Below are 22697 nucleotides of genomic sequence, written 5' to 3' on the forward strand. Positions count from 1 at the left end.
TTTTTTTGTAATACCAGAAAGTTGGATTTTCTGAGTCAAGAACACCAAAGAAAAAAATCTTCAAAGAAAAAAAAATTATGCAACTAAGAGAACTAGTTTTGTTCCTCCCAACAATTTGTACTTTTTTAAGACTATCATCTACTTTAGTAGGATGAATACTGGTGTGGGAGTCCAAAGACCTGGGGTGTAGTCCTGGTTGTATCACTAGCCAGCTCCAATAACTTGGGTATGCCACTTGACCATTTAGACTTGTTTCCTCATTTACAAAATGGGAAAGGGATGGAAAAGGAGTGCTAGGCAATGTCTAAGTTTCCACCAAAATCTAAAACTTAATCATGACCTCACACACACAATTCTTCAAATATATATATAGAAAAAACGCCAAAAAAAAAAAAAAAAAAAAAAAGGTCATTAAAGACACAAACACAAGCCTGGGCAGCAAGGTGAAATGCTGTCTTTACAAAAAAACAGAAAAATCGGCGGGGCATGGGGGCACATGCCTGTAGTTCCAGCTACTCATGGGGCTGAGGTGAGAGGATCACTTGAGGATGGGCGGTTGAGGCTGCAGACAGCAGTCATCGTGCTGCTGCACTCCAGTCAGGGTGACACAGCAAGGCCCTGTCTCAAAAGAAAAATAAAAAAAAGATACAAACAAAAATTGATGACTACTATAACTTGCAGGGACCATAAAGGTAGGTCAAGGTCAGACTTTGTATCATTTTACTTTTCTACTTGAATAGTTAGTTAGTTGTACAATTAAAACCTAGTTTTTAGCCAGGTGCGGTGGCTCAAGCCTGTAATCCCAGCACTTTGGGAGGCCGAGACGGGTGGATCACGAGGTCAGGAGATCAAGACCATCCTGGCTAACACGGTGAAACCCCGTTTCTACTAAAAAATACAAAAAACTAGCCGGGTGAGTTGGCGGGCGCCTGTAGTCCCAGCTACTCGGGAGGCTGAGGCAGGAGAATGGCGTAAACCCGGGAAGAGGAGCTTGCAGTGAGCTGAGATGCGGCCACGGCACTCCAGCCCCGCACTCCAGCCCGGGCGACAGAGCGAGACTCCATCTCAAAAAAACAAAAAAAAACCTAGTTTTTAAACAGCTAATGATAGACCTAATCTATAATTATTTTCCAGATGGGAAAGGTGATAAAATGCTAGTATTTCACATATCTGAGAAGTATAAGAAATGCTTAAATACTGAACTCAATAATTTGGAAAAGTATTTGTAGCCTTGTTAACTGTAAAATTTCCCCTACTCCTTGACCCTCCACGCCACACCCTGAGTTTTAACTTTAGTTCATGCATTCTTTTTTTTTTTCTGAGACGGAGCCTCGCTCTGTTGCCCAGGCTAGAGTGCAGTGGCACAATCTCGGCTCACTGTAAGCTCGGCCTCCCGAGTTCATGCCATTCTCCTGACTCAGCCTCCCAAGTAGCTGAGACTACAAGCGCTCGCCACCACACCCGGCTAATCTGTTGTATTTTTAGTAGAGATGGTCTCGATCTCCTGACCTTGTGATCCACCCGCTCGGCCTCCCAAAGTACTTGCGATTATAGGCGTGAGCCACCGCACCCAGCCTAGTTCACGCATTCTTTTAGAAGATATTTTTTGAGGTACAATCATCACACAGCACAAGCTGCATGATATGTCTCTTTATGATTTCCAAGAAATCAAGATATAGCTCCCACTCTCATAATGTATAATATGTAATGTATAATCTTGCTAGGGAAATAACACTGAAAATTAAGCACCAATATGAGATAATATAAAATGGTATGGACAGTAAAGTACTAAAGAAAGAGAAGGGAGGGATTACAGAATTTTAGAACTAGAAGGGACCTAGTTAAACGTACTCATATCAGAAATGAAATGGGAGAAAAATAAATATTAAATACCTATTATAAAACAGGTGCTCTGAGACACATTCTATAACTCTTTAACCTCTCAACACAACTCTGTAAAGTTAATCTTATCAAATAAACCATTTTCTGTTGTATTTAAACTCAGAGCTGCTAAAACTTATTTTATTTTACCAATACTGTATTCCAGCAATTGTGAGAGTTCTAGGTGTTGAAGCAGCTGCCTCTATGAAAAGTAATTTCTCTGCATTAGTGACTGAGTTATTTTATTTATTTTATTTCTTTAGGAAGCAGTTAGGAAAAAAGTTTACTTTTGGAAAACGTTCTTTGACTTAAAGTTTATGGTTGTCAGGCACAGGTATCACAGGCACTGGGGTTAAGCAGCGACATTTCTTAGATGCCCTTTCTGAGCCACTGCCCCCAATTCTGACTCCTTACAAAATGTCTAGTTCAAGCCCTTGGTTGGCCAAATGGAGAGTTCAATAGATTTTCCCTCTTGGGAAATTAAAATTCAGAAGTATGAAGTAACTTAACCAAGTACATATAGCTAATAATGTTAGAACAGGGATTGAAACCCAGGTCTAATTCCAAATGCAATGTTTTTCCCACTACGTCTGTGACAGACTTGCACAGGATTGGTCAACAAATGGCAGAGCTAGAATCCAAACTCAGGCTTTCGAAATTCAGTATAATCTATAACAAACTGTGCAAGAGTAAAGACTAAAGAGGGTTTTTGGTCTCTTGGAAAAAATATTTTAAGCCACCTTAATAGGACCAATATCTTTCATAACCATTGCAATAATAAATTCCTACACGACATGACATCCAGATGTAAAAAGATGGGCTTTTCTGAGCTTATGTTCCAACAGATCTGGGAACAAAAGCATACAAAACACCACCATATATAAGGTATATAGAGAGAGGAAGAGATAATTTTAATTTTTACAAATCATTCTCTTTCTGATGTTATTTCCTTTTTTTTTTTTTTTGAGGCGGAGTCTAGCTCTGTCGCCCAGGCTGGAGTGCAGTGGTGTGCTCTCGGCTCACTGCAAGCTCCACCTCCTGGGTTCAGGTCATTCTCCTGCCTCAGCCTCCCAAGTAGCTGGGACTGCAGGTGCCCACCACCACGCCTGGCTAATTTTTGTATTTTTAGTAGAGACGGGGTTTCACCGTGTTAGCCAGGATGGTCTTGATCTCCTGACCTCGTGATCTGCCCGCGCCGGCCTCCCAAAGTGCTGGGATTACAGGCGTGAGCCACCGCGCCCAGCCATTTCCTCATTTTCAAAAGTATTTATTATGAAGAATGTAAAACATATACATAAGTAACACAATTGTATAATAAACCCCACATACCCACCACTCAACCCCAACGACTATTAACTCATAGCTAATCTTGCCCCATCCACTTCCCACCTTTACCAGATTATTTTGAAGCAAATCCCAGGCATTATATCATTTTATCTGTAAATAACAAGAACCCCTTATCATAAAATAAACAGTTCAGATTTCCAATTATCTTATGTCATATTTTTTTTAAGGCTAAAAAATAATCACTATCCAAATAAGGTCCATACAATGTGACTGGCTGATAATGTCTTATGTGTATTTTAATCTAAAGATTTCAGATCTTTTCCCCCTGCAATTACTTTATTAAAGAAACAATACGTGAGATGGCTTACGCCTGTAATCCCAGCACTTTGGGAGGCTAAGTTGGGCAGATCACTTGAGGCCAGGAGTTCGAGACCAGCCTGACCAACATGGCGGAACCCCATTTCTACTAAAACTACAAAGAAAATTTGGCTGGGCATAGTGGCATGGGCCTGTAGTCCCGGCTATTCAGAAGGCTGAGGCGGGAGAATTGCTGAAACCCAGGAGGTGGAGGTTGCAATGGGCAAAGATCGCACCACTACACTCCAGCCTGGGTGACAGAGTGAAACTCTATCTCAAAATAAAAGAAAAGAAAAAAGAAACAGGCCAGGCGTGGTGGCTCACACCTGTAATCCTAGCACTTTGGGAGGCCAAGGAGGGCGGATCACGAGGTCAGGAGTTCGAGACCATCTGGACCAACATGGTGAAATCCCATCTCTACTAAAAATACAAAAATTAGCTGGGCTTGGTGGCGTGAGCCTATAATCCCAGCTACTCGGGAGGCTGAGGCAGGGGAACTGCTTGAACCTGGGAGGCGGAGGGTGTAGTGAGCCTAGATCACGCCACTGCACTCCAGCCTGGGCAACACAGCAAGAGTCAGTCTCAAAAAACAACAACAACAAAAAAATCACAATACCACGTATTATTTATGGTATTATGTATGGATACATTTATCACAAAATTTTATAATATGCATGAAAGGCCAGAGTTCAGGATGGTCTCGATCTCCTGACCTTGTGATCCGCCCACCTCAGCCTTCCAAAGTGCTGGGATTATAGGCGTGAACCACCACGCTCCACCAACGTTTTATTTCTTAAGAAAACAATATCTCATCTTAGGCTACATGACGATAAATAAGGAAAAAAAAATAGCAAGAAGAGACCTGAAACAAAGATGGCAACCTAAGATAAAGCAGTATGGTAGGTATAATAATGTTCACTATTATGTTACTTTTATACTGTTAAATTATTGTTATTTTTTTCACACAGGGTCTCAGTTTTGTTGCTCAGGCAGAAAACAGTGGCGTGATCATAGCTCACTGCAGCCTTAAACCCCAGGGCTGCTGGGACTACAGGTGCATGCCACTATACCCGGCTAATTTTTTATTTTTATTTTTTGTAGAGACATAGTCTTATTATGTTGCCCAGGCTGGTCTGGAACTCCTGGAGTCGAGCAATTCTTCTGCATAGGTTTTCCAAAGTGCTGGGATTACAGGCATTGAGCCACCATATCCAGCCACTATACTTTTTGATATGCTTGAAACAATAAAAACATTTTAAAATTATGAAGTCAATGGGAAAGATACAATGATTATACTCTGTGAAGTATCAAATGTCCTCAAATATCACAGTACCTACCTGATAGGGTTGTGGCAAGAATTAAATGAGATCATGAACATAAATTTAGCACACTAGAGGCATGATATAAGAGACAAATAACTGGCGGCCATAGTTATTATTTCACCCCACCACCATCATTGCCCTGACCCCTGGTGTCTTAAGAGAAGCATAAGGCCAGGTGTGGAGGCTCACGCCTGTAATCCTAGCACTTTGGGAGGCCGAGGTGGGCGGATAACCTGAGGTGAGGTCAGGAGTTCGAGACCTGCCTGGCCAACATGGTGAAACCCCATATCTACTAAAAATACAAAAATTGGCCAGGCGTGTTGTGCATGACCATAATCCCAGCCACTCGGGAGGCTGAGGCAGCAGAATCGCTGGAACACAGGAGACAGAGGTTGCAGTGAGCTGAGATCGCGCCACTGCACTCCTGCCTGGGTGACAGAGGGAGACTCCATCTCAAAAAAAAAAAAAAAAAAAAGCATACGAACGGTAGGAAAAAAGAGTGCTAAACCGGTAGGGAACTTCCCCTAGACCTTGCCTGAAATTATCAAATATACTCTACTCTCATCTAGTTTAATTCAGCAATCATATTGTCACTAAAGACCAGACTAGGTAGACATCTGAAATATCAGGCAAATTATGCAAATTAACGTTCACTGAACTATCTTTTACAGAGGTACTGGACCTCAGCAATTCACTTCAAATCTCTGAACCTCAACACAGATGAGAACACACATCTAAAAAGGGGTAAATACTGTTAACTTCAAACAGATTATCATGAGAAAAAAGAGGATGTTTATGAAAGTCCTATAAACCTAAAAGTTCTATACCAAAAAAACCTGGTATTTAATGAATGTGCAAGGGGGGAAATCCTCAGATAAAACTGAAGTTCTTCAGTGAAATTCCAAAGACAGCCTTACTTATTACTTCTCTGTCAAAAGATGGCTTGTTTACTTCTCTGCCTACCATTCTTGGCACTTGTCTGGTAACCTCCACTTAAAATATGGGGATCCCTTTATTTTATTTTTATTTTTGAGACAGGGTCTCACTCAATCACCCAGGCTGGAATGCAGTGGCATGATCTGGGCTCACTGCAACCTCTGCCTCCCAGGTTCAAGCGATTCTCATATGTCAGCCTCCCAGTAGCTGGGATTACAGGCGTCCACCATGCTGAGCTAATTTTTGTATTTTCAGTAGAGATGGGGTTTTGCTATGTTGGTCAGTCGGGTCTTGAACTCCTGGCCTCAAGCAATCCTCCGGCCTCGGCCTCCCCAAGGGCTGGGATTACAGGCGTAAGCCAGCATTCCTGGCCATATCCCTTTATTTTTAAGGGAAGAATATTTTTCCGATCTCCTAATTCTATCTCTTAGTTCCTCTACACCCCATCCTTTCTGTGACCCCATTCTGTCCTTCCACATCTCTCTCACCTGTCCACCCCCTTCTTCACACTTCAGTTTACCACCCCCTCCTCTCTGTTCTCGAACCTCCTGGTTGCAACCTTAGAAACTGGTTCCCTTTCTATTTTTATCTCACCTCAGAAAACCTACTGCCTTCGAGCACAAAGCCTTACTTTATTGAGGCCACTAAAACTGCAACACCAGATGCAAACCCACATCCTCTTTCAAGCTCTAAAGTCAAGACCATTACCAAGCAGAGTCTGACAGGTACAGCCAAGGGCAGAGACTATTTCCAACGGACAAGACCTCCCGCTGGCCTTTGATTTCCAACCTTTCCCAAATGCAATACATGCGAAGCACACAGCACAAAACGCACTCAGCAAGCTTTGTTATCACTCCATAAAATACACACAACATTTACAAAAAATCAAAATGAACTCAAATTATCTGTAACAGTTTTGCAAATTCCTTCGAAGTAATTAAAAACACCGCAGGACGGAAAAAACAACCCAGGGCTGCAAATCTTTGTTTTAGGTAACATTTCACTAGATGAGGGTGCCAGGATTCTCCTCCCACATGGGCACAGAGAACAGATTTGCTAAGCTGCAGCAACAGGTTTCTTTTAAAAAAGAAAATGTGCTTTAAAACACTTCAGGCAGGTCTGCTAGAGCTTGGAGTCCCTAATACACAAAACACTGGAGATCAGGTTAGGGCAGGCGGTGGGCAATTCAACCACTTCTAGGACCTTTCCAGGACCCACCGAGGTGCTGCTTTCCCTCTTGCCCTAGAAGTAACTGGTGACGCCGCCTCCAGCCCTTGAGGACCCGGAGAAAGGATGGCCCAGGCCCAACCTTTGGAGGATACTGCCTTGGCTCTCTCTCACAAATGCAACGGCCCAGGACGGTGTCGCCCTCCAGGAAGGCCCTTTGCATCTCCCTCCCCCGGAGACACCGCGAATTCCCGCCTCCCGGCGGAAAGCGGGAGAAGCGAGGGTTTTCTCCCCGCCCCTCCCCCAGTAGGGGCACACCCGCCCCTCAGCAGGCCTGGGCTTTGCGCTCCTCTCCCGGGAACCACCGTCCTCAGATCTCCCCGGGGAGTGGGCCGTCCTCTTCCTGCCCCCACCCGCGAGACGCGGCAGAAAAGCCCGCGGCTATCTTCCCGCCAGCAACAGCCTCCCGCCGAGCCGGTCGGGACAGAGGCGGCCCCCACCCCCACTGGGCAGGGACTGCAGACGGCGCTCCCCGACTCTCAGACGACCAGGGAGCTTCCCTTTTCCTCAGCGGGGTGAGGGGCATCTGTCGCCTGCCGACTTGGAGGTGGGGGGCAGGGACATTCCCTCGCCATCACCTCAGGAGCTAGAATGCTTCTCGCCGCAGGGCGTGGGCCTCCCAATCCCTCCAAAGGGCGGACGGCGTGCGCAACCCCCTGGAGAAGCAACAGGCGCCCCCATCCCCCTCCAAGCCGGGTAACGCCGACCCCCTCTTCCCTCCCGCTCTTCACCTCCGGAAGCCGGGCCAAAGCCTGGGCGAACGACTGCGCCTCACTCCGCCCCCTGCGCCATTTTATCGCCCCCTCCCCGACCTCCCCCACCCCGAGTCAGCCGGGCCAACGCCAGGGGGAGGGCAAACCAGCAGTGATTGGCAGGAAACCGTCCCGCCTCTAGGAGGGTTGTGCCCCGCGCAGGCGCTTCAGCTCCGCCCTCCGCACCGCCTACCGTGCCCGCCGGCTCCACCTTTTCCCGTCTCATCGACCTGCTCGACTCTCCGCTGCTCCTCACTTTTTCCGGCTACTGCCGGGCGGGGAGGGGTCCAGGCCGAGCAAGCGGAGCGCCGAGCCCAGCTGATGCAACCTGGCTGGACTCGCGTGACAGTTCCCGGTACGCGGCGGCGACGGTGACCCAGGAAGGGGCTCTGGTGCCGGGCTGAGCAGGGGAAGCAGGGGTAGCGGAGCCATGGGGGACGCTCCCGGCCCTGAAGAGAAACTGCACCTTATCACCCGGAACCTGCAGGTCAGGCCTGGGGGTTGGAAATGCGCCGTTGGGGACTAGGAGCCCGAGGTTCAGTGATTTTGAGCCCCATTACGGGGTTCTAAGTATGTGGGGCCGGGGTCTCGGCGCTGGGGCAGCTCTGAGAGAGGCTGTAGATCTCACTGCTGGTCGGTCAGTCAATCAAGCAGCCCTTCCCTGAGTACCACAGAAAGCACAGCGGGCTCATCTCTTCCGTCCAGTTACCTTGTGTTGGAGCCAAGCTTTGAATCCAGGACTCCCACTCCACCGCCCTATTAAGTGCCAGACCTGGTGCTTAGTCGCTGGGGATACGTCAAGGGCCTGCCAGAGCTTGTCTGAAGGGGATCAGACGTTAAAAATGACCCATTACGGTTCAAGTAAGTACTGGAAGATTCTATACTGGGAGCTTTAAGAGGAAAAAGAGAAGGGAAGCCTTCCCTGAGGAAGTGACCTCTAAACTGCACCTTGAAGGTAGTGGATCCCCCGCTCCTTATATGTTCCGATTGTTACCAAGAAATACGGGAGTAGAAGTTAACCAGAGGAAGAATGGAAGAATGACGAGGGAGAGCATTTCAGATGGAGGGAACAGAAATTGTGGCTAATTTAGCTGGAGTGGAGTGAGCAAAGTTATGCGGAAGCACTTAAATATTTGTATTGCTTATTCCCTTAACTTTTTCAGGCTTCTGTTGTCACCTTATCAGGGAGGCATGATTTCCGACCACTTTATTTAAATAACAAACCCTCTGGCACCAGAACTGCCCCATCCCTTGCTCTGCCTTTTTTTTCTGTTATTATTTCTACATGCTATACATTTTATTTGTTTATTTGTTTAGGAGAGGTAGGCAGGGTCCAAGTCACGGGGGCCTTGCAGGCCTTATTCTGTTCAATTTTAAATTGTGCTTTCTTCAAAGAGCAGTGATACATCAGTTGGGCCACAGCCTGCTCTGTTTTTTCTTTTTTGAGATGTAATTCACATACTATAAAATTCACCCTTTTAAAGTGTACAATTCATTGGGTTTCAGTATGTTTACAAGGTTGTGCAACCATCACACTAATCTAATAAAACTTGCACCCATTAGCAGACACTACCTATTACCCACTACTCCTAGCTTTAGGGAAACACTAATCTACTCTCTGTCTCCAGGTGTTTGCCTATTCTGGGCATTTCCTGTAAGTAGAATCTTACAATATGTGTCTTGTTGCGGCTGATTTTTTGCACTTAGCATAATGTTTTCAGAGTTCATGCATGTATTTGCACCTAACAGAACCTCATTCCTTTTTTAGTTTTGTTTTGTTTTTGAGACAGAGTCTCCTCGGTCGCCCAGGCTGGAGTGCAGTGGCGCGATCTCAGCTCACTGCAAGCTCCGCCTGCTGGGGTCCACGCCATTCTCCTGCCTCAGCCTCCCGAGTAGCTGGGACTACAGGCGCCAGCCACCACGCCCGGCTAACGTTTTGTATTTTTAGTAGACGGGGTTTCACCGTGTTAGCCAGGATGGTCTCCATCTCCTGACCTCGTGATCCACCCGCTTCGGCCTTCCAAAGTGCTGGGATTACAGGCGTGAGCCACCGCGCCCGGCCGAACGTCATTCCTTTTTATAGTTGAATGATACTCTGATGTATGGGTATACATTTTGTTTTTCCGTTCATCAGTTGATGGACATTTGGGTTATTCCATTCACAACTTAGTCTTATCCAAAGGTTTTTGCATGCTTCCCCTAGCTAGATTCTTTGTTTCCTATTCTCTCTCCATAAAATAGTGCTGGTTGGAGACTAAAAATACACAAAACTATTAGAATTTACTCAATTGGGTTTTTCGTTTTGGGGTGTTTTTTTTTTTTTTTTTGAAACGGAGTTTCGCTCTTGTTGCCCAGGCTGGAGTGCAATGGCACAATCTTAGCTCACTGCAACCTCTACCTCCTGGGCTCAAGCGATTCTCCTGCCTCAGCCTCCTGAGTAGCTGGAATTACAGATATGTGCCAACACGCCGGGCTAGTTTTTGTATTTTTAGTAGAGACGGGGTTTCACCATGTTGGCCAGGCTGGTCTCAAATTCCTGACCTCAAGTTATCCGCCAAACTCGGCTTCCCAAAGTGCTGGGATTAACAGGCGTGAGCCATGGCACCCAGCCTCACTCAGGTTTTAAAGGCTAAGTAATGTGACATCTTCCTGGATGGTGAGAACCCTCCAAGTGTCCACATAGTTGGGGTGCTCTTGAGCATGCGGGATCAGCTACCGAAAGACTTGGAGCACAGGATTTTAACAAGTCCTGGTAATACATGATTCAAACTAGCAGTCTATCATAGTTTCTAACAGCCTCCAAAACTGTAACTTGAGGAAACACTACAGCCTCTTATCAGGGGTACACTGGCCTCTTAGAATTTTTTCAATACTGTCATAGGACAAAAAGAAATCATTAAAGGTTTGTAAAAAGGAAAATGAGTTTTAAAGAAGTTTTTGAGTTTTAAAGACTATCTCTGGCTACCTTTTAGAACATGGATTGGAGTGGCCAGGCACAATGGCTCATGCCTGTAATCCCAACACTTTGGGAGGCCCACGCGGGCAGATCACTTGAGGTCAGGAGTTGAAGACCAACCTGGCCAACATAGTGAAACCCCATCTCTACTAAAAATAGAAAAATTTCTCGGGCATGGTGGCAGGCACCTGTAATTCCAGCTACTTGGGAGACTGAGGCAGGAGAATAGTTTGAACCCGGGAGCAGAGGTTGCAGTGACTCAAGATTGCATCACTGCCCTCCAGCTTGGGTGACAGAGCAAGACTCCGTCTCAAAAAAATGAAAAAAAGAACATGGATTGGAAGGAGTAAGAGTAGATTTGGGAGACCTGTTAGGAGAATATTACAGTAATCCTGGTGTGATCTGATGGGGCCTGGATTTGGGTGGTGATGTAGAGGCAGAGAGAAATAGGAGAGTTGAAGAGCAGTTTTGGAGTCCTTGAACAACTCTAAGTGATGGTACCATTTACTGAACTAGGAGTGAAACTACCAGTGAAAAAGATGGTTGGGGAGTGAAGTAAGAAGTCAAGAGCATGAGTTTTATTTTGAACACGTTGAGTTTGAATGATTGGATTGATAACAAGAACACCGTTCTGTATATGGGCGTGAGCAGGAGATTTGGGAGTTACTGGCTCACAGTAGTAATTGAAGCAACTGAAGGGGATCAGTTAAGGAGACTGTAGAGTAAGAAGATAAAAGACCAGAGCCCCAAGGATTGCTAATATTTATTGACTAGGAAAAATAAGAACAGTTGCAAAGAAATCTAAGCAGGCAGAGAAGAGGAAAACTAAGAGAATAAAATAAAGGAGACCAAAAGAGGAGAGTGCTTCTGGGAGGGAGTGAGGACTAAAAAATACTCATTGAATTTAGCAACATGAAGGTCCTCTGTGATCTTAGCAAGTTTATTTGTGATGTGATATGGAATTCAAATTGGAATGGGAGATTAGGAAATGGAGACCAAAAGAAGAGACAACTGTTTCAAGAAATTGGCTATGAAAGGAAGGAGAGTGAGTTAGAGGTATGTAAACCAAAAAGTATCTGAGGCCAGGTGTGGTGGCTCACCTATAATCCCAGCACTTTGGGAGGCTGAGGCAGGTGGATCATTTGAGGTCAGAAGTTGAGACCAACCTGACCAACATGGTGAAACCCCATCTCTACTAAAAATACAAACAATTAGCTGAGTGTGGTGGTGCGTGCCTGTAACATCAGCTACTCTGGAAGCTGAGGCGGAAGAATCACTTGAACCCCGGAGGCGGAGGTTGCAGTGAGCAGAGATCACAGCACTGCGCTCCAGCCTGGGCGACAGAGTGAGACTCCATCTTAAAAAAACAAAGTATCTGAGACAAGTCTCAATGAATTTAGAGGTTTATTTTGCTAAGTTGAAAGACCATGGCACCTGACACAGCCTCAGTAAGTTCTGAGAACTTGTGTCCAAGGTGGTTAGGTTACAGTTTCGTTTTATACATTTTGGGGAGACAGAAGTTACAGGCAAAAACATAAATCAATACAAGTAAGGTATACATTGGTTTACCCAGAAAGTGGGTAGGAGTTCTAGGTTATAGGTGGATTCAAAGATTTCCTGATTGGCAATTGATTGAAAGAGTTAAACTTTGCCTGAAGAGTTGAAGTCAGCTGAGTTAAGATAAGGAGGGTTGTGGAAGCCAAGGTTGGTTTGTTTTTTTTTGTTTGTTTGTTTGTTTTGTTTTGTTTTGTTTTTGAGACATAGTCTTGTTCTTGTTGCCCAGGCTGGAGTGCAATGGTGCAATATTGGCTCACTGCAACCTCCGCCTTCCAGGTTCAAGCGATTCTCCTGTCTCAGCCTCCTGAGTAGCTGGGGTTACAAGCGCCTGCCACCATGCTCTGCTAATTTTTGTATGTTTAGTAGAGACAGGGTTTCGCCATGTTGGTCAGGCTGGTCTCGAACTCCTGACCTCGTGATCCGCCCGCCTTGGCCTCCCAAAGTGCTGAGATTTACAGGCCTGAGCCACTGTACCCAGCTGAAGCCAAGGTTCTTGTCATATAGATGAAGCCTCCAGGTAGCTGGCTTCAGAGAGAATTGATGGTGAATGTCTGTTATCTGACCTTAAAAGGTGTCAGACTCTCCAGAAAAGACTTAGTATGGGTAGGAGATTTCTCTACAGAACGCACATTTCCCCCCACAAGAGACAGTTTTGCAGGGTCATTTCAAAATATGTCAAATAAATATCTTTTGGGGTAAAATACTTTGATTTCCTTTAGGGTCTGCTATCTGTCTTGTGGTGCTATACCAGAATCAGGTTGGAATTTGGTATCTTATTGCTACAGAGAGTTTGTTTTGTCAATCTTACTATCTGTGTTTTAATGTTCATGCTGGTCAATTGTGTCTAAACCCCAGAGGATCACCAGGTGGGGTGGCTCACGCCTATAATCCCAGCACTTTGGGAGACTGAGGCCAGAAGATCACTTGAGTCCAAGAATTCGAGACCAGCCTGGGCAACATAGTGAGACTTCTCTACTAAACCAAAAAAACTAGCCAGGCGTACACCCGCTGGTAGCCCCAAGCTGCTAGGAAGGCTGAAGTGGGAGGATTGTTGAGCCTGGAGGTCGAGGCTGCAGTGAGCTGTGTTTGCACAACTGGACTCCAGCCAGGGCAGCATAGCAAGATCTTGTCTCAAAAAAATAAGTGAATAAATATACTCCAAAGGGGGAAGGGTATAATGAGGCAAATCAGACCCTTCCTTCCTGCGTTGGCCTGAACTAGTTTTTTAGATTTCTTTGGGATCCCGTTGGCCAAAATGTGGGGTCCATTCCATCAGTTGGGGGGCTTAGAGTTTAGTTTTGGTTTACAGGTAGCTACAGGCAAAGATGCAGTTAGGGGCATGTCCCCACTCCCCGGCATCGGGGGTGATACTAGGAGCAGCATCAACTTTACATTGGCTCTCTTTGTTGTAACTGAGCGAGTTATATAGAAATGCCACGCTCTGAGATGAATTCAGGAGTCCTTTATTAGCCTGCGACCGAGAGACGGCTAGTGCTCAAAATTCTCTCGGCCCTGAAGAAGGGGCTAGATTTTCTTTTATACTTTGGTTTAGAAAGGGGAGGGGGAGCCTAGCTGAAGTAATCTTACAGGAGTAAAACAGGCAAAAAAAAGTTAAAAAGACAAATGGTTTATACTTTGGTTTAGAAAGGAGAGGGGGAGCCTAGCTGAAGTAATCTTACAGAAGTAAAATAGGCAAAAAAGTTAAAAAGACAAAGGGTTTATACTTTGGTTTAAAAAGGGGAGGGGGAGCCTAGCTGAAGTAATCTTACAGGAGTAAAACAGGCAAAAAAGTTAAAAAGACAAATGGTTATGGGAAAACAAACAGTTCCAGGTGCAGGGGCTTTAAATCCATCACAAGTGATAGACGCGGAGGCTTTGGGTACCATCAGCCAGACACAAATGTGGGGGCTTAGGGTACTATCAACCGGGTGAATTCCTGGGAACTGCGATATAGCTTGCCACAATATCTTATCAGTTAATTGCGTTCTTTGATGTGCTGGGAATCAACTTGCACAAGTTAAGTCCTTGAGGAGGGGGGTGGTAAGAGGCTGCAAGGGGCTGCAAGTGAAGGAGCCAAAATGGAGTTTGTCTGGCTCTCTCAGCGAAGGGAGAGTCAATTCGAGTTAAAACAAGGTAGGGTATCACATCCACACTGAGAGCATGGCTGGACCTCCTTGATGGCTCTGAGCCTGGATCTCCAGTGACACATCCTTTTGTTTTCCTTGTCACACGGTAAAGGATGAGCAAGGTGGGACACCGACATTAAACTAACTCTTCTGCTTCCACAACAGGAGGTTCTGGGGGAAGATAAGCTGAAGGAGATACTGAAGGAGCGGGAACTTAAAATTTACTGGGGAACAGCAACCACGGGCAAACCACATGTGGCTTACTTTGTGCCCATGTCAAAGATTGCAGACTTCTTGAAGGCAGGATGTGAGGTAAGAACTAATGCTATAAGCCCTTGGGGAATGACCCAAAGGAGACCCAAGAGAGACTTAACAAGGACAGGGTGGGGCTGGAGGAGATAGGTTGGAGGTAATTGGACAAATTCACATTTTGGTAGCCCCTTATCTCTTATCCAGGTAACAATTCTGTTTGCGGACCTTCACGCATACCTGGATAACATGAAAGCCCCATGGGAACTTCTAGAACTCCGAGTCAGTTACTATGAGAATGTGATCAAAGCAATGCTGGAGAGCATTGGTGTGCCCTTGGAGAAGCTCAAGTTCATCAAAGGCACTGATTACCAGCTCAGCAAGTAAGTGCTTGATCATCCACCCTCCTTGTGGCTCTGGTGCTACTAGCTAATTACAGGCCTGTGGAGTCCAGGCATTCTTTACATTTAAATTAGAAGCTGTCTGGCATGACCTATTAAGAACCGTTTAAAACTTTATACTCATTGTCCTTGTAATTCATCCATCAGAAGTATACTGACTAGTAAATGCCTTAATACTGTCGTATTTGCTGGAAATACAAACATAACCATAACAAAGTCCTTGGCCTTGCAGAACTCATAGCATATGGGAGAGTGATTGTGAACAATTCAGCCTCCCTTTCTCTTCCAGCCTCAGCAAATAATAAGAAAAGAAAAGTGAAAGAAAAATATTTAGCCGGGCGCGGTGGCTCAAGCCTGTAATCCCAGCACTTTGGGAGGCCGAGACGGGCGGATCACCAGGTCAGGAGATCGAGACCATCCTGGCGAACACGGTGAAACCCCGTCTCTACTAAAAATACAAAAAACTAGCCGGGCGAGGTGGCGGGCGCCTGTAGTCCCAGCTACTCCGGAGGCTGAGGCAGGAGAATGGCGTAAACCCGGGAGGCGGAGCTTGCAGTGAGCTGAGATCCGGCCACTGCACTCCAGCCTGGGCGACAGAGCCAGACTCCGTCTCAAAAAAAAAAAAAAAAAAAAAAAAAAAAAAAAAAAAAAAAAGAAAAATATTTCACTTGTTTTTCACCACCCCAACAATTGTTATTGCTTTTTATCTTTGTGAGTTTTGTTCATATTTGGAATGTTAGCATACATATTTCATGTTCTGATGTTTAACTTACTTTCTTTTTTGTTTGTTTGTTTGTTTGTTTTTTTGAGACGGAGTCTTGCCTGTCGCCCAGGCTGGAGTGCAGTGGCCGGATCTCAGCTCACTGCAAGCTCTGCCTCCTGGGTTCACGCCATTCTCCTGCCTCAGCCTCCCGAGTAGCTGGGACTACAGGCGCCCGCCACCTCGCCTGGCTAGTTTTTTTTGTATTTTTTAGTAGAGATGGGGTTTCACTGTGTTAGCCAGGATGGTCTCGATCTCCTGACCTCGTGATCCACCCGTCTCAGCCTCCCAAAGTGCTGAGATTACAGGCTTGAGCCACCGCGCCCGGCCACTTTCTTTTTTTTTTGAGATGGAGTTTCACTCTTGTTGCCCAGGCTGGAGTGCAATGGCGCAGTCTTGACTCACTGCAACCTCCGCCTCCTGGGTTCAAGTGATTCTCCTCCCTCAGCCTCCCAAGTAGCTGGGATTACAGGCATGCACAACCACACCCAACTAATTTTGTATTTTTAGTAGAGGCAGGGTTTCTCCATGTTGGTCAAGCTGGTACTGAACTCCCAGCCTCAGGTGACCCTGCCGCCTCGGTCTCTCAAAGTGCTGGGATTACAGGCATGAGCCATTGCCCCCGACCTAACTTACTCTTTCTTTTTTTTTATTTTTATTTATATTTTTTGAGATGGAATCTTGCTCTGTCACCCAGGCTGGAGTACAGTGGCGTGATCTAACCTCACTGCAAGCTCCGCTTCCCGACTTCACACCATTCTCCTGCCTCAACCTCCCAAGTAGCTGGGACTACAGGCACCCACCACCTTGCTTGGTTAATTTTTTTGTATTTTTAGTAGAGACGGGGTTTCACCATGTTAGCCAGGATGGTCTCGATCTTCTGACCTTGTGATCCGCCTGCCTCGGCCTCCCAAAGTGCTGGGATTACAGGTGTGAGCCACCATGCCCGGCCTAACTTACTGTTTCTTAAGTAATTCCCGCATGCTACCTCATTGTCTTCACATTTAAAAAATTTTAAAACCTCAGATATGCATGTATAAGTACATAGCACTCTATTAGTCACTTTTGCATTTTAACCCTTAGAACAACTTTTTAAAATGAGCATTATTTTGTCCTATTTCACAAATAAGGAAATTAATTCAGATTTAACTTTCCCAAGTTTATATATCTAGTAAGTAAATGAATCAGGATGTGAACCCAGATCTCTTGCTTACTAGTATATTTCTCTTTTTACTGCATCTAATATAATTTTCTTTACCATTCCTCACTATTGATACATTTAGGGCTTTAAATAAAGCATATAGGCTGGGCAGGGTGGCTCTTGTCTATAATCTGAGCACTTTAGGAGGCCAAGCTAGGAGAATTGCTTGAGGCCAAGAGTTCAAGACTACCCTGGCCAACATAGCAAGTCCCCATCTCTCAAAAAAAGAAAAGAAAGAAAGAAAAATAGGACCAGACAATGGTGGCTCACACCTGTAATCCCAGTGCTTTGGAAGGCTGAGATGGGCAGATTACTTGAGGCCAGGAGTTTGAGACCAGTCTAGCCAACACAGCAAAACCCCATCTCTACTAAAAAGTACAAAAAATTAGACCAGGCATGGTGGCTCACACCTGTAACTCAGCACTTTGGGAGGCTGAGGCAGGCGAATCACGAGGTCAGGAGTTCAAAACTAGCCTGGCCATCGTAGTGAAACTGTATCTCTACTAAAAATATAAAAATTAGCTGGGTGTGGTGGCACGTACCTCTGGTCCCAGCTACTCAGGAGGCTGAGGCAGGACAATTGCTTGAACCCGGGAGGCAGAGGTCGCAGTGAGTTGAGATCGCGCCATTGCACTCTAGCCCGGGCGACAATGCAAGACTCCGTCTCAAAAAAGAAAAAAAATTAGCCAGGCATTGTGGCGCACGTCTGTAGTCCCAGCTAGTCGGGAGGCTGAGGCAGGAGAATCACTTGAACCCAGGAGGTGGAGATTGCAGTGAGTGGAGATCATACCACTGCACTCCAGCCTGGGCAACAGAGTGAGACTCCATCTCAAAAGAGAAGAAAGAAAAAGAAATGACTAAATAAAGCATATGAACATCTTTGAATCTACAGCCTTTGTAGAGTACCTGAAATTTTATTCATTTTTACATTTAATCTACAGATCTTTATGGAGCCCTTGGTGTATGATAAGCACTGTTCTAGATACTGGATATGCAAAAGTAAGCCAAAACAAAAGTCCCTATCCTAATGGGGCTTACATTCCAGCAAGGAAATACAGACAGTAAATAATAAGTTATATGTGTATCAGATGGCAATAGCTAAAACAAAGCAGGCAGCCCAGGGTAGAGAAAGTTTTCGGGAAACGGGGAGTTTCAATTTGAATGAGATGGTTAGGGAAACCCTCTACTAAAATGACATTAGGCAGAAACCTGAATAAGGTGAGGGAGTGAGTCTTGCAAATATGTATTGAATTCTTGCTATGTGCGAGACACTAGTCTAGGCACTGGGGTTATACCTGTGAAGAACACAGGCACGATTTTTATTCTCCAAGAACTTAAGAGAATTTGGGATATGGGAAGCTGGGATAAATAAAGCTATCTTTCTTTAAAGTCACTTGATATTTTTCTATATACAAAAATGACTTTAGGGCCAGGCATGGTGGCTCACGCCTGTAATCCCAGCACTTTGGGAGGCTGAGGCAGGTGGATCACCTGAGGTCAGGAGTTCAAGACCAGCCTGGCCAACATGGTGAAACCCTGTCTCTACTAAAAATACAAAAATTAGCCAGGCATGGTGGTGCATGCCTGTAATCCCAGTACTCGGGAGGCTGAGGCAGGAGAATTGCTTGAAACCACAAGGCAGAGGTTGCAGTGAGCCAGGATCACACTACTGCACTCCAGCCTGGGCAACAGAGCAAGACTCTGTCTCAAAAAAAAAAAAAAATTGGCAGGGGGTGGGGGCGCTGGATGCAGTGACTCATGCCTGTAATCCCAGCACTATGCGAGGCCAAGGCAGGAGAATCACTTGAGCTCAGGAATTTGAGACCAGAGTGGGCAACATAGTGAGACCTCATCTCTACTAAAAATCAAAAAAATTAGCTAGGCATCATGGCATGCACCTGTAATCCCAGCTACTTAAGAGGCTGAGGTGGGAGGATCACTTGAGCTGAGATGGAAGCTGCAGTGACTGACTGTTCCATTATACTGCAGCCTGGGCAATAGAGCAAGATTCTGTCTCAAAAACAAAAAAAACATGGAAATAGACTGGGAAATTTTGATATCGGTTGAAAAGGCATTCCAAATGAAGAGACTGAAGGAGAATGGCAGAGAAGCAGTATTTCAAGAGATAATGGCAGAACATTTTCCAGAAGTGAAGAAAAATACTAATTAAAGCCCTCTTTTTAAAAGGAAAAAGAAGCCTGGTACTGTGGCTCATACCTGTAATCCCAGCACTTTGGCAGGCTGGGGTGGGTAGATTGCTTGAGCCCAGCAGTTCCAGACCAGCCTGGGCAATGTGGGGAAACCACGTCTCTACAAAAAATAGAAAAATTAGCCATGTGTGGTGGCACATGTCTGTAGTTCTAGTTCCTCTGGAGGCTGAGATGGGAGGATCACCTGAGCCCAGGGAGATTGAGGCTGCAGTGAGCTCTGATCACACCACTGTGTTCCAGCCCAACAACAGAGTGAGACCCTGTCTCAAAAAAAAAAAAAAAAAAAAAAAGATTAAAGGAAAAACATAAAAATAAAGTAATATTGGCCGGATGCAGTGGTTCACACCCGTAATCCCAGCACTTTGGGAGACCAAGACGGGCGGATCACGAGATCAGAAGATTGACACCATCCTGGCTAACACAGTGAAACTCCGTGTCTACTAAAAACACACAAAAAATTAGCCGGGCATGGTGGCGGGCGCCTGTAGTCCCAGCCACTCAGGAGGCTGAGGCAGGAGAATGGCGTGAACCCGGGAGGCAGAGCTTGCAGTGAGCCCAGATCATGCCACTGCACTCCAGTCTGGGCGACAGAGCGAGACTCCGTCTCTCTAAATAAATAAAGAAATAAATAAATAAAGTAGTATTTTAGTTGAGAGGATAGGTCCGTCCCATTTTAGAAGCTACCAGGCAGTGCTCTGTTTGAATGTCCTAATGTAACTGGACTCAGGTTTGGCTGCCCAGACACTTGAAAGCCAGACACAAGAGACAAGGGTTGGTGGGAGGAAAAGCAGGTTTAATCAGGGAACCAACAAACTGAGAAGATGGTGAACTAGTGTACTAAAGTACTACCTTAAATTCTAAATTTTACCATGGTGTTTTTAAAGGGAGGCTTGGTATGGGAGGCACGCAGGAGTGGTGAGAATGCAGGGTCTGTGTGTCTTTGTTCTGATGGCTGTCTTGCATAATTGCCTGTCAGGAGGTATGGTTGGTGTTATCTTGACTTCAGACTGATGGTGATGGACTAATTGTTCCAGCCTCCCTCTGAGCAGGAGGATTCTGCAGTCTGGGCTCCATGCCTAGTTTGTTTCAAGATTGGCTTCTGGAATCTCTTTCTTTTTTTCCAACTTTTATTTTAGATTCAAGGGTTGCATGTGCAGATTTGGGTAAATTACATGTGACAGGAGTTTGGTGTACAGACAATTTTGTCACCCAGGTAATCAGCACAATACCCAGTAGGTAGTTTTTGAATCCTCACCCTCCTCTCTGGAATTTCTTTTTTTTTTTTTTTTTTTTTTTTTTTTTTTTTTTTTTTTTTGAGAGGGAGTCTGAGTCTGGCTCTGTGGCCCAGGCTGGAGTGCAGTGGCCGGATCTCAGCTCACTGCAAGCTCCGCCTCCCGGGTTTACGCCATTCTCCTGCCTCAGCCTCCCGAGTAGCTGGGACTACAGGCGCCTGCCACCTCGCCCGGCTAGTTTTTTTGTATTTTTTAGTAGAGACGGGGTTTCACCATGTTAGCCAGGCTGGTCTCGATCTCCTGACCTCGTGATCCGCCCGTCTCGACCTCCCAAAGTGCTGGGATTACAGGCTTGAGCCACCGCGCCCGGCCCTCTCTGGAATTTCTTAAGCAAGAACATAATTACATAAGCATGCATTGCCAGAAGGGAGGGAAAGAAGAAGAAGAAAGTTGGTGATTAAAATATATTTTTAAAACTGAGATCCCTGGTTACGCTAAGGTTAGGGAAGTAAATTAATGTGCTTTAGATTGCCCTAGGAAACTGAGGCCTAGGCCCAGGTTTACAGCTGTCCTCTCTTCCTTTCCTCTTCAGAGAGTACACACTCGATGTGTACAGACTCTCCTCTGTAGTCACACAGCATGATTCCAAGAAGGCTGGAGCTGAGGTGGTAAAGCAAGTGGAGCACCCTTTGCTGAGTGGCCTCTTGTACCCTGGACTGCAGGTACTTAAGTGGGATGGAATGGCCCGATGGCCTTTTCTGCTCTGGTTTGATGACAGGCATATCTCATTGCGCTTTGCTTTACTGCACTACACAGATAGTGTGTTTTTTACAAATGGAAGGTGTGTGGCAACCCTGTGTCCGGCAAGTCCACCAGCACCATTTTTCCAACAGCATGTGCTCACTTCGTGTCTCTGTGCCACATTTTAGTAATTCTCACAATATTTCAAGCTTTTTCATTATTATCATATCTGCATGGTTATATGCGATCTGTGACCTTTGATGTTAATATTGTAATTGTTTTGGGGCACCACAAACTGTGCCCATATGAGACAACGAACTTAACAAATATTGTGTGTGTTCTGACTCTTCTACCATCCAGTCATTTTGCCACTCTCCTGGCCTCCTTATTTCCTGAAACAGGACAATATTGAAATAAGGCTAATCAATAACCCTACAATGGACTGTAAGTGTTGATGTGAAAGGGAGAGTCACACATCTCTCACTTTATTTATTTATTTATTTTTGAGACAGAGTCTCGCTCTGTCACCCAGGCTGGAGTGCAGTGGCGCGATCTTGGCTCACTGCAACCTCCGCCTCCCCGGTTCAAGCAATTCTCTGCCTCAGCCTCCCGAGTAGCTGGGATTACAGGCGCCTGCCACCACGCCCAGCTGATTTTTCTGTATTTTTAGTAGAGACAGGGTTTCAGCGTCTTAGCCAGGCTGGTCTTGAACTCCTGACCTTGTGATCTACCCACCTTGGCCTACCACAGTGCTGGGATTGTAGGCTTGAGCTACCGCGCCCAGCCGCACATCGCTCACTTTAAATCTACACCTAGAAATGATTAAACTTAGTGAGGAAGGAATGTTAAAAGCCGAGGCAGGCGGAAAGCTGGGCCTTTTGCACCAAATAGCCAAGTTGTGACTCCAAAGGGAAGATTCTTGAAGGAAATTCAAGTGCTACTCCAGTGAATACCTGAAAAACAGGAAGTGAAACAGACATAATTTTCACTTACGCTGATATGGAGAAAATTGTAATAGTCTGGATGGAAGAGCAAACCAGCCACAATATTACCTTAAGCTAAAGCCTACTCCAGAGAAAGGTCTTAATTGTCTTCAGTTTTATGAAGGCTGAGAGAAGTGAGGAAGATGCACAAGAAAAGTTTGAAGCTAGCAGAGATTGGTTCATGATGTTTAAAGGGAAAAAAGCCATCTTCATAATGTCAAAGTGCAAGGTGAAGCACCAAGCGCTGATGTAGAAGTTGCAGCAAGTTACCCGGAAGATCTAGATAAGATCATTGATGAAGGTGGCTACACTAAACAATGGATTTTCAAGGTAGATGAAATAGCCTTTTATCGGAAGAAGATGCCATCTAGGACTTTCGTAGCTAGAGAGAACTTGATTCCTGGCTTCAAATCTTCAAAGGACAGGTTGAATCTCTTGTTAGAAGCCAATGCAGCTGATGACTTGAAGTTGAAGCCAATGCTCATTTACATTCCAAAAATCCTAGTGCCTTTAAGAATT

General features: G+C 45.5%; 2 protein-coding genes across 13 annotated transcripts in view; one reads left to right on the forward strand and one right to left on the reverse strand.

Moving 5' to 3' along the window:
* The window catches only part of S100PBP (S100P binding protein), a 41608-nt gene extending 33763 nt beyond the window's left edge, over window positions 1-7845 (reverse strand). For 6 of the 11 annotated variants that reach the window (XR_012089735.1, XM_007979541.3, XM_073007541.1 and 3 more), the window contains exon 1: window positions 7742-7845. The gene's annotated coding sequence lies outside the window, so the exon portion shown is untranslated. The other 5 variants (XM_007979545.3, XM_073007543.1, XM_073007544.1 and 2 more) reach the window with 5 other exon arrangements.
* A 174-nt stretch (window positions 7846-8019) lies between these two features.
* YARS1 (tyrosyl-tRNA synthetase 1) overlaps window positions 8020-22697 on the forward strand; it is a 43892-nt gene continuing 29214 nt past the window's right edge. The window contains exons 1-4 of one of the 2 annotated variants that reach the window (XM_007979540.3): window positions 8020-8249; window positions 14567-14713; window positions 14858-15033; window positions 21047-21176. In XM_007979540.3, coding sequence (XP_007977731.1) covers window positions 8193-8249; window positions 14567-14713; window positions 14858-15033; window positions 21047-21176 — 510 coding nt within the window. In that variant the 5' untranslated portion in view covers window positions 8020-8192. Of the gene's footprint in view, window positions 8250-8463; window positions 8624-14566; window positions 14714-14857; window positions 15034-21046; window positions 21177-22697 lie in introns of those variants that run through there. The other variant, XM_073007539.1, reaches the window with a different exon arrangement.

Source organism: Chlorocebus sabaeus, chromosome 20, assembly GCF_047675955.1.
Source record: "Chlorocebus sabaeus isolate Y175 chromosome 20, mChlSab1.0.hap1, whole genome shotgun sequence".
In the NCBI taxonomy this organism is placed as follows: Eukaryota; Metazoa; Chordata; class Mammalia; order Primates; family Cercopithecidae; genus Chlorocebus; species Chlorocebus sabaeus.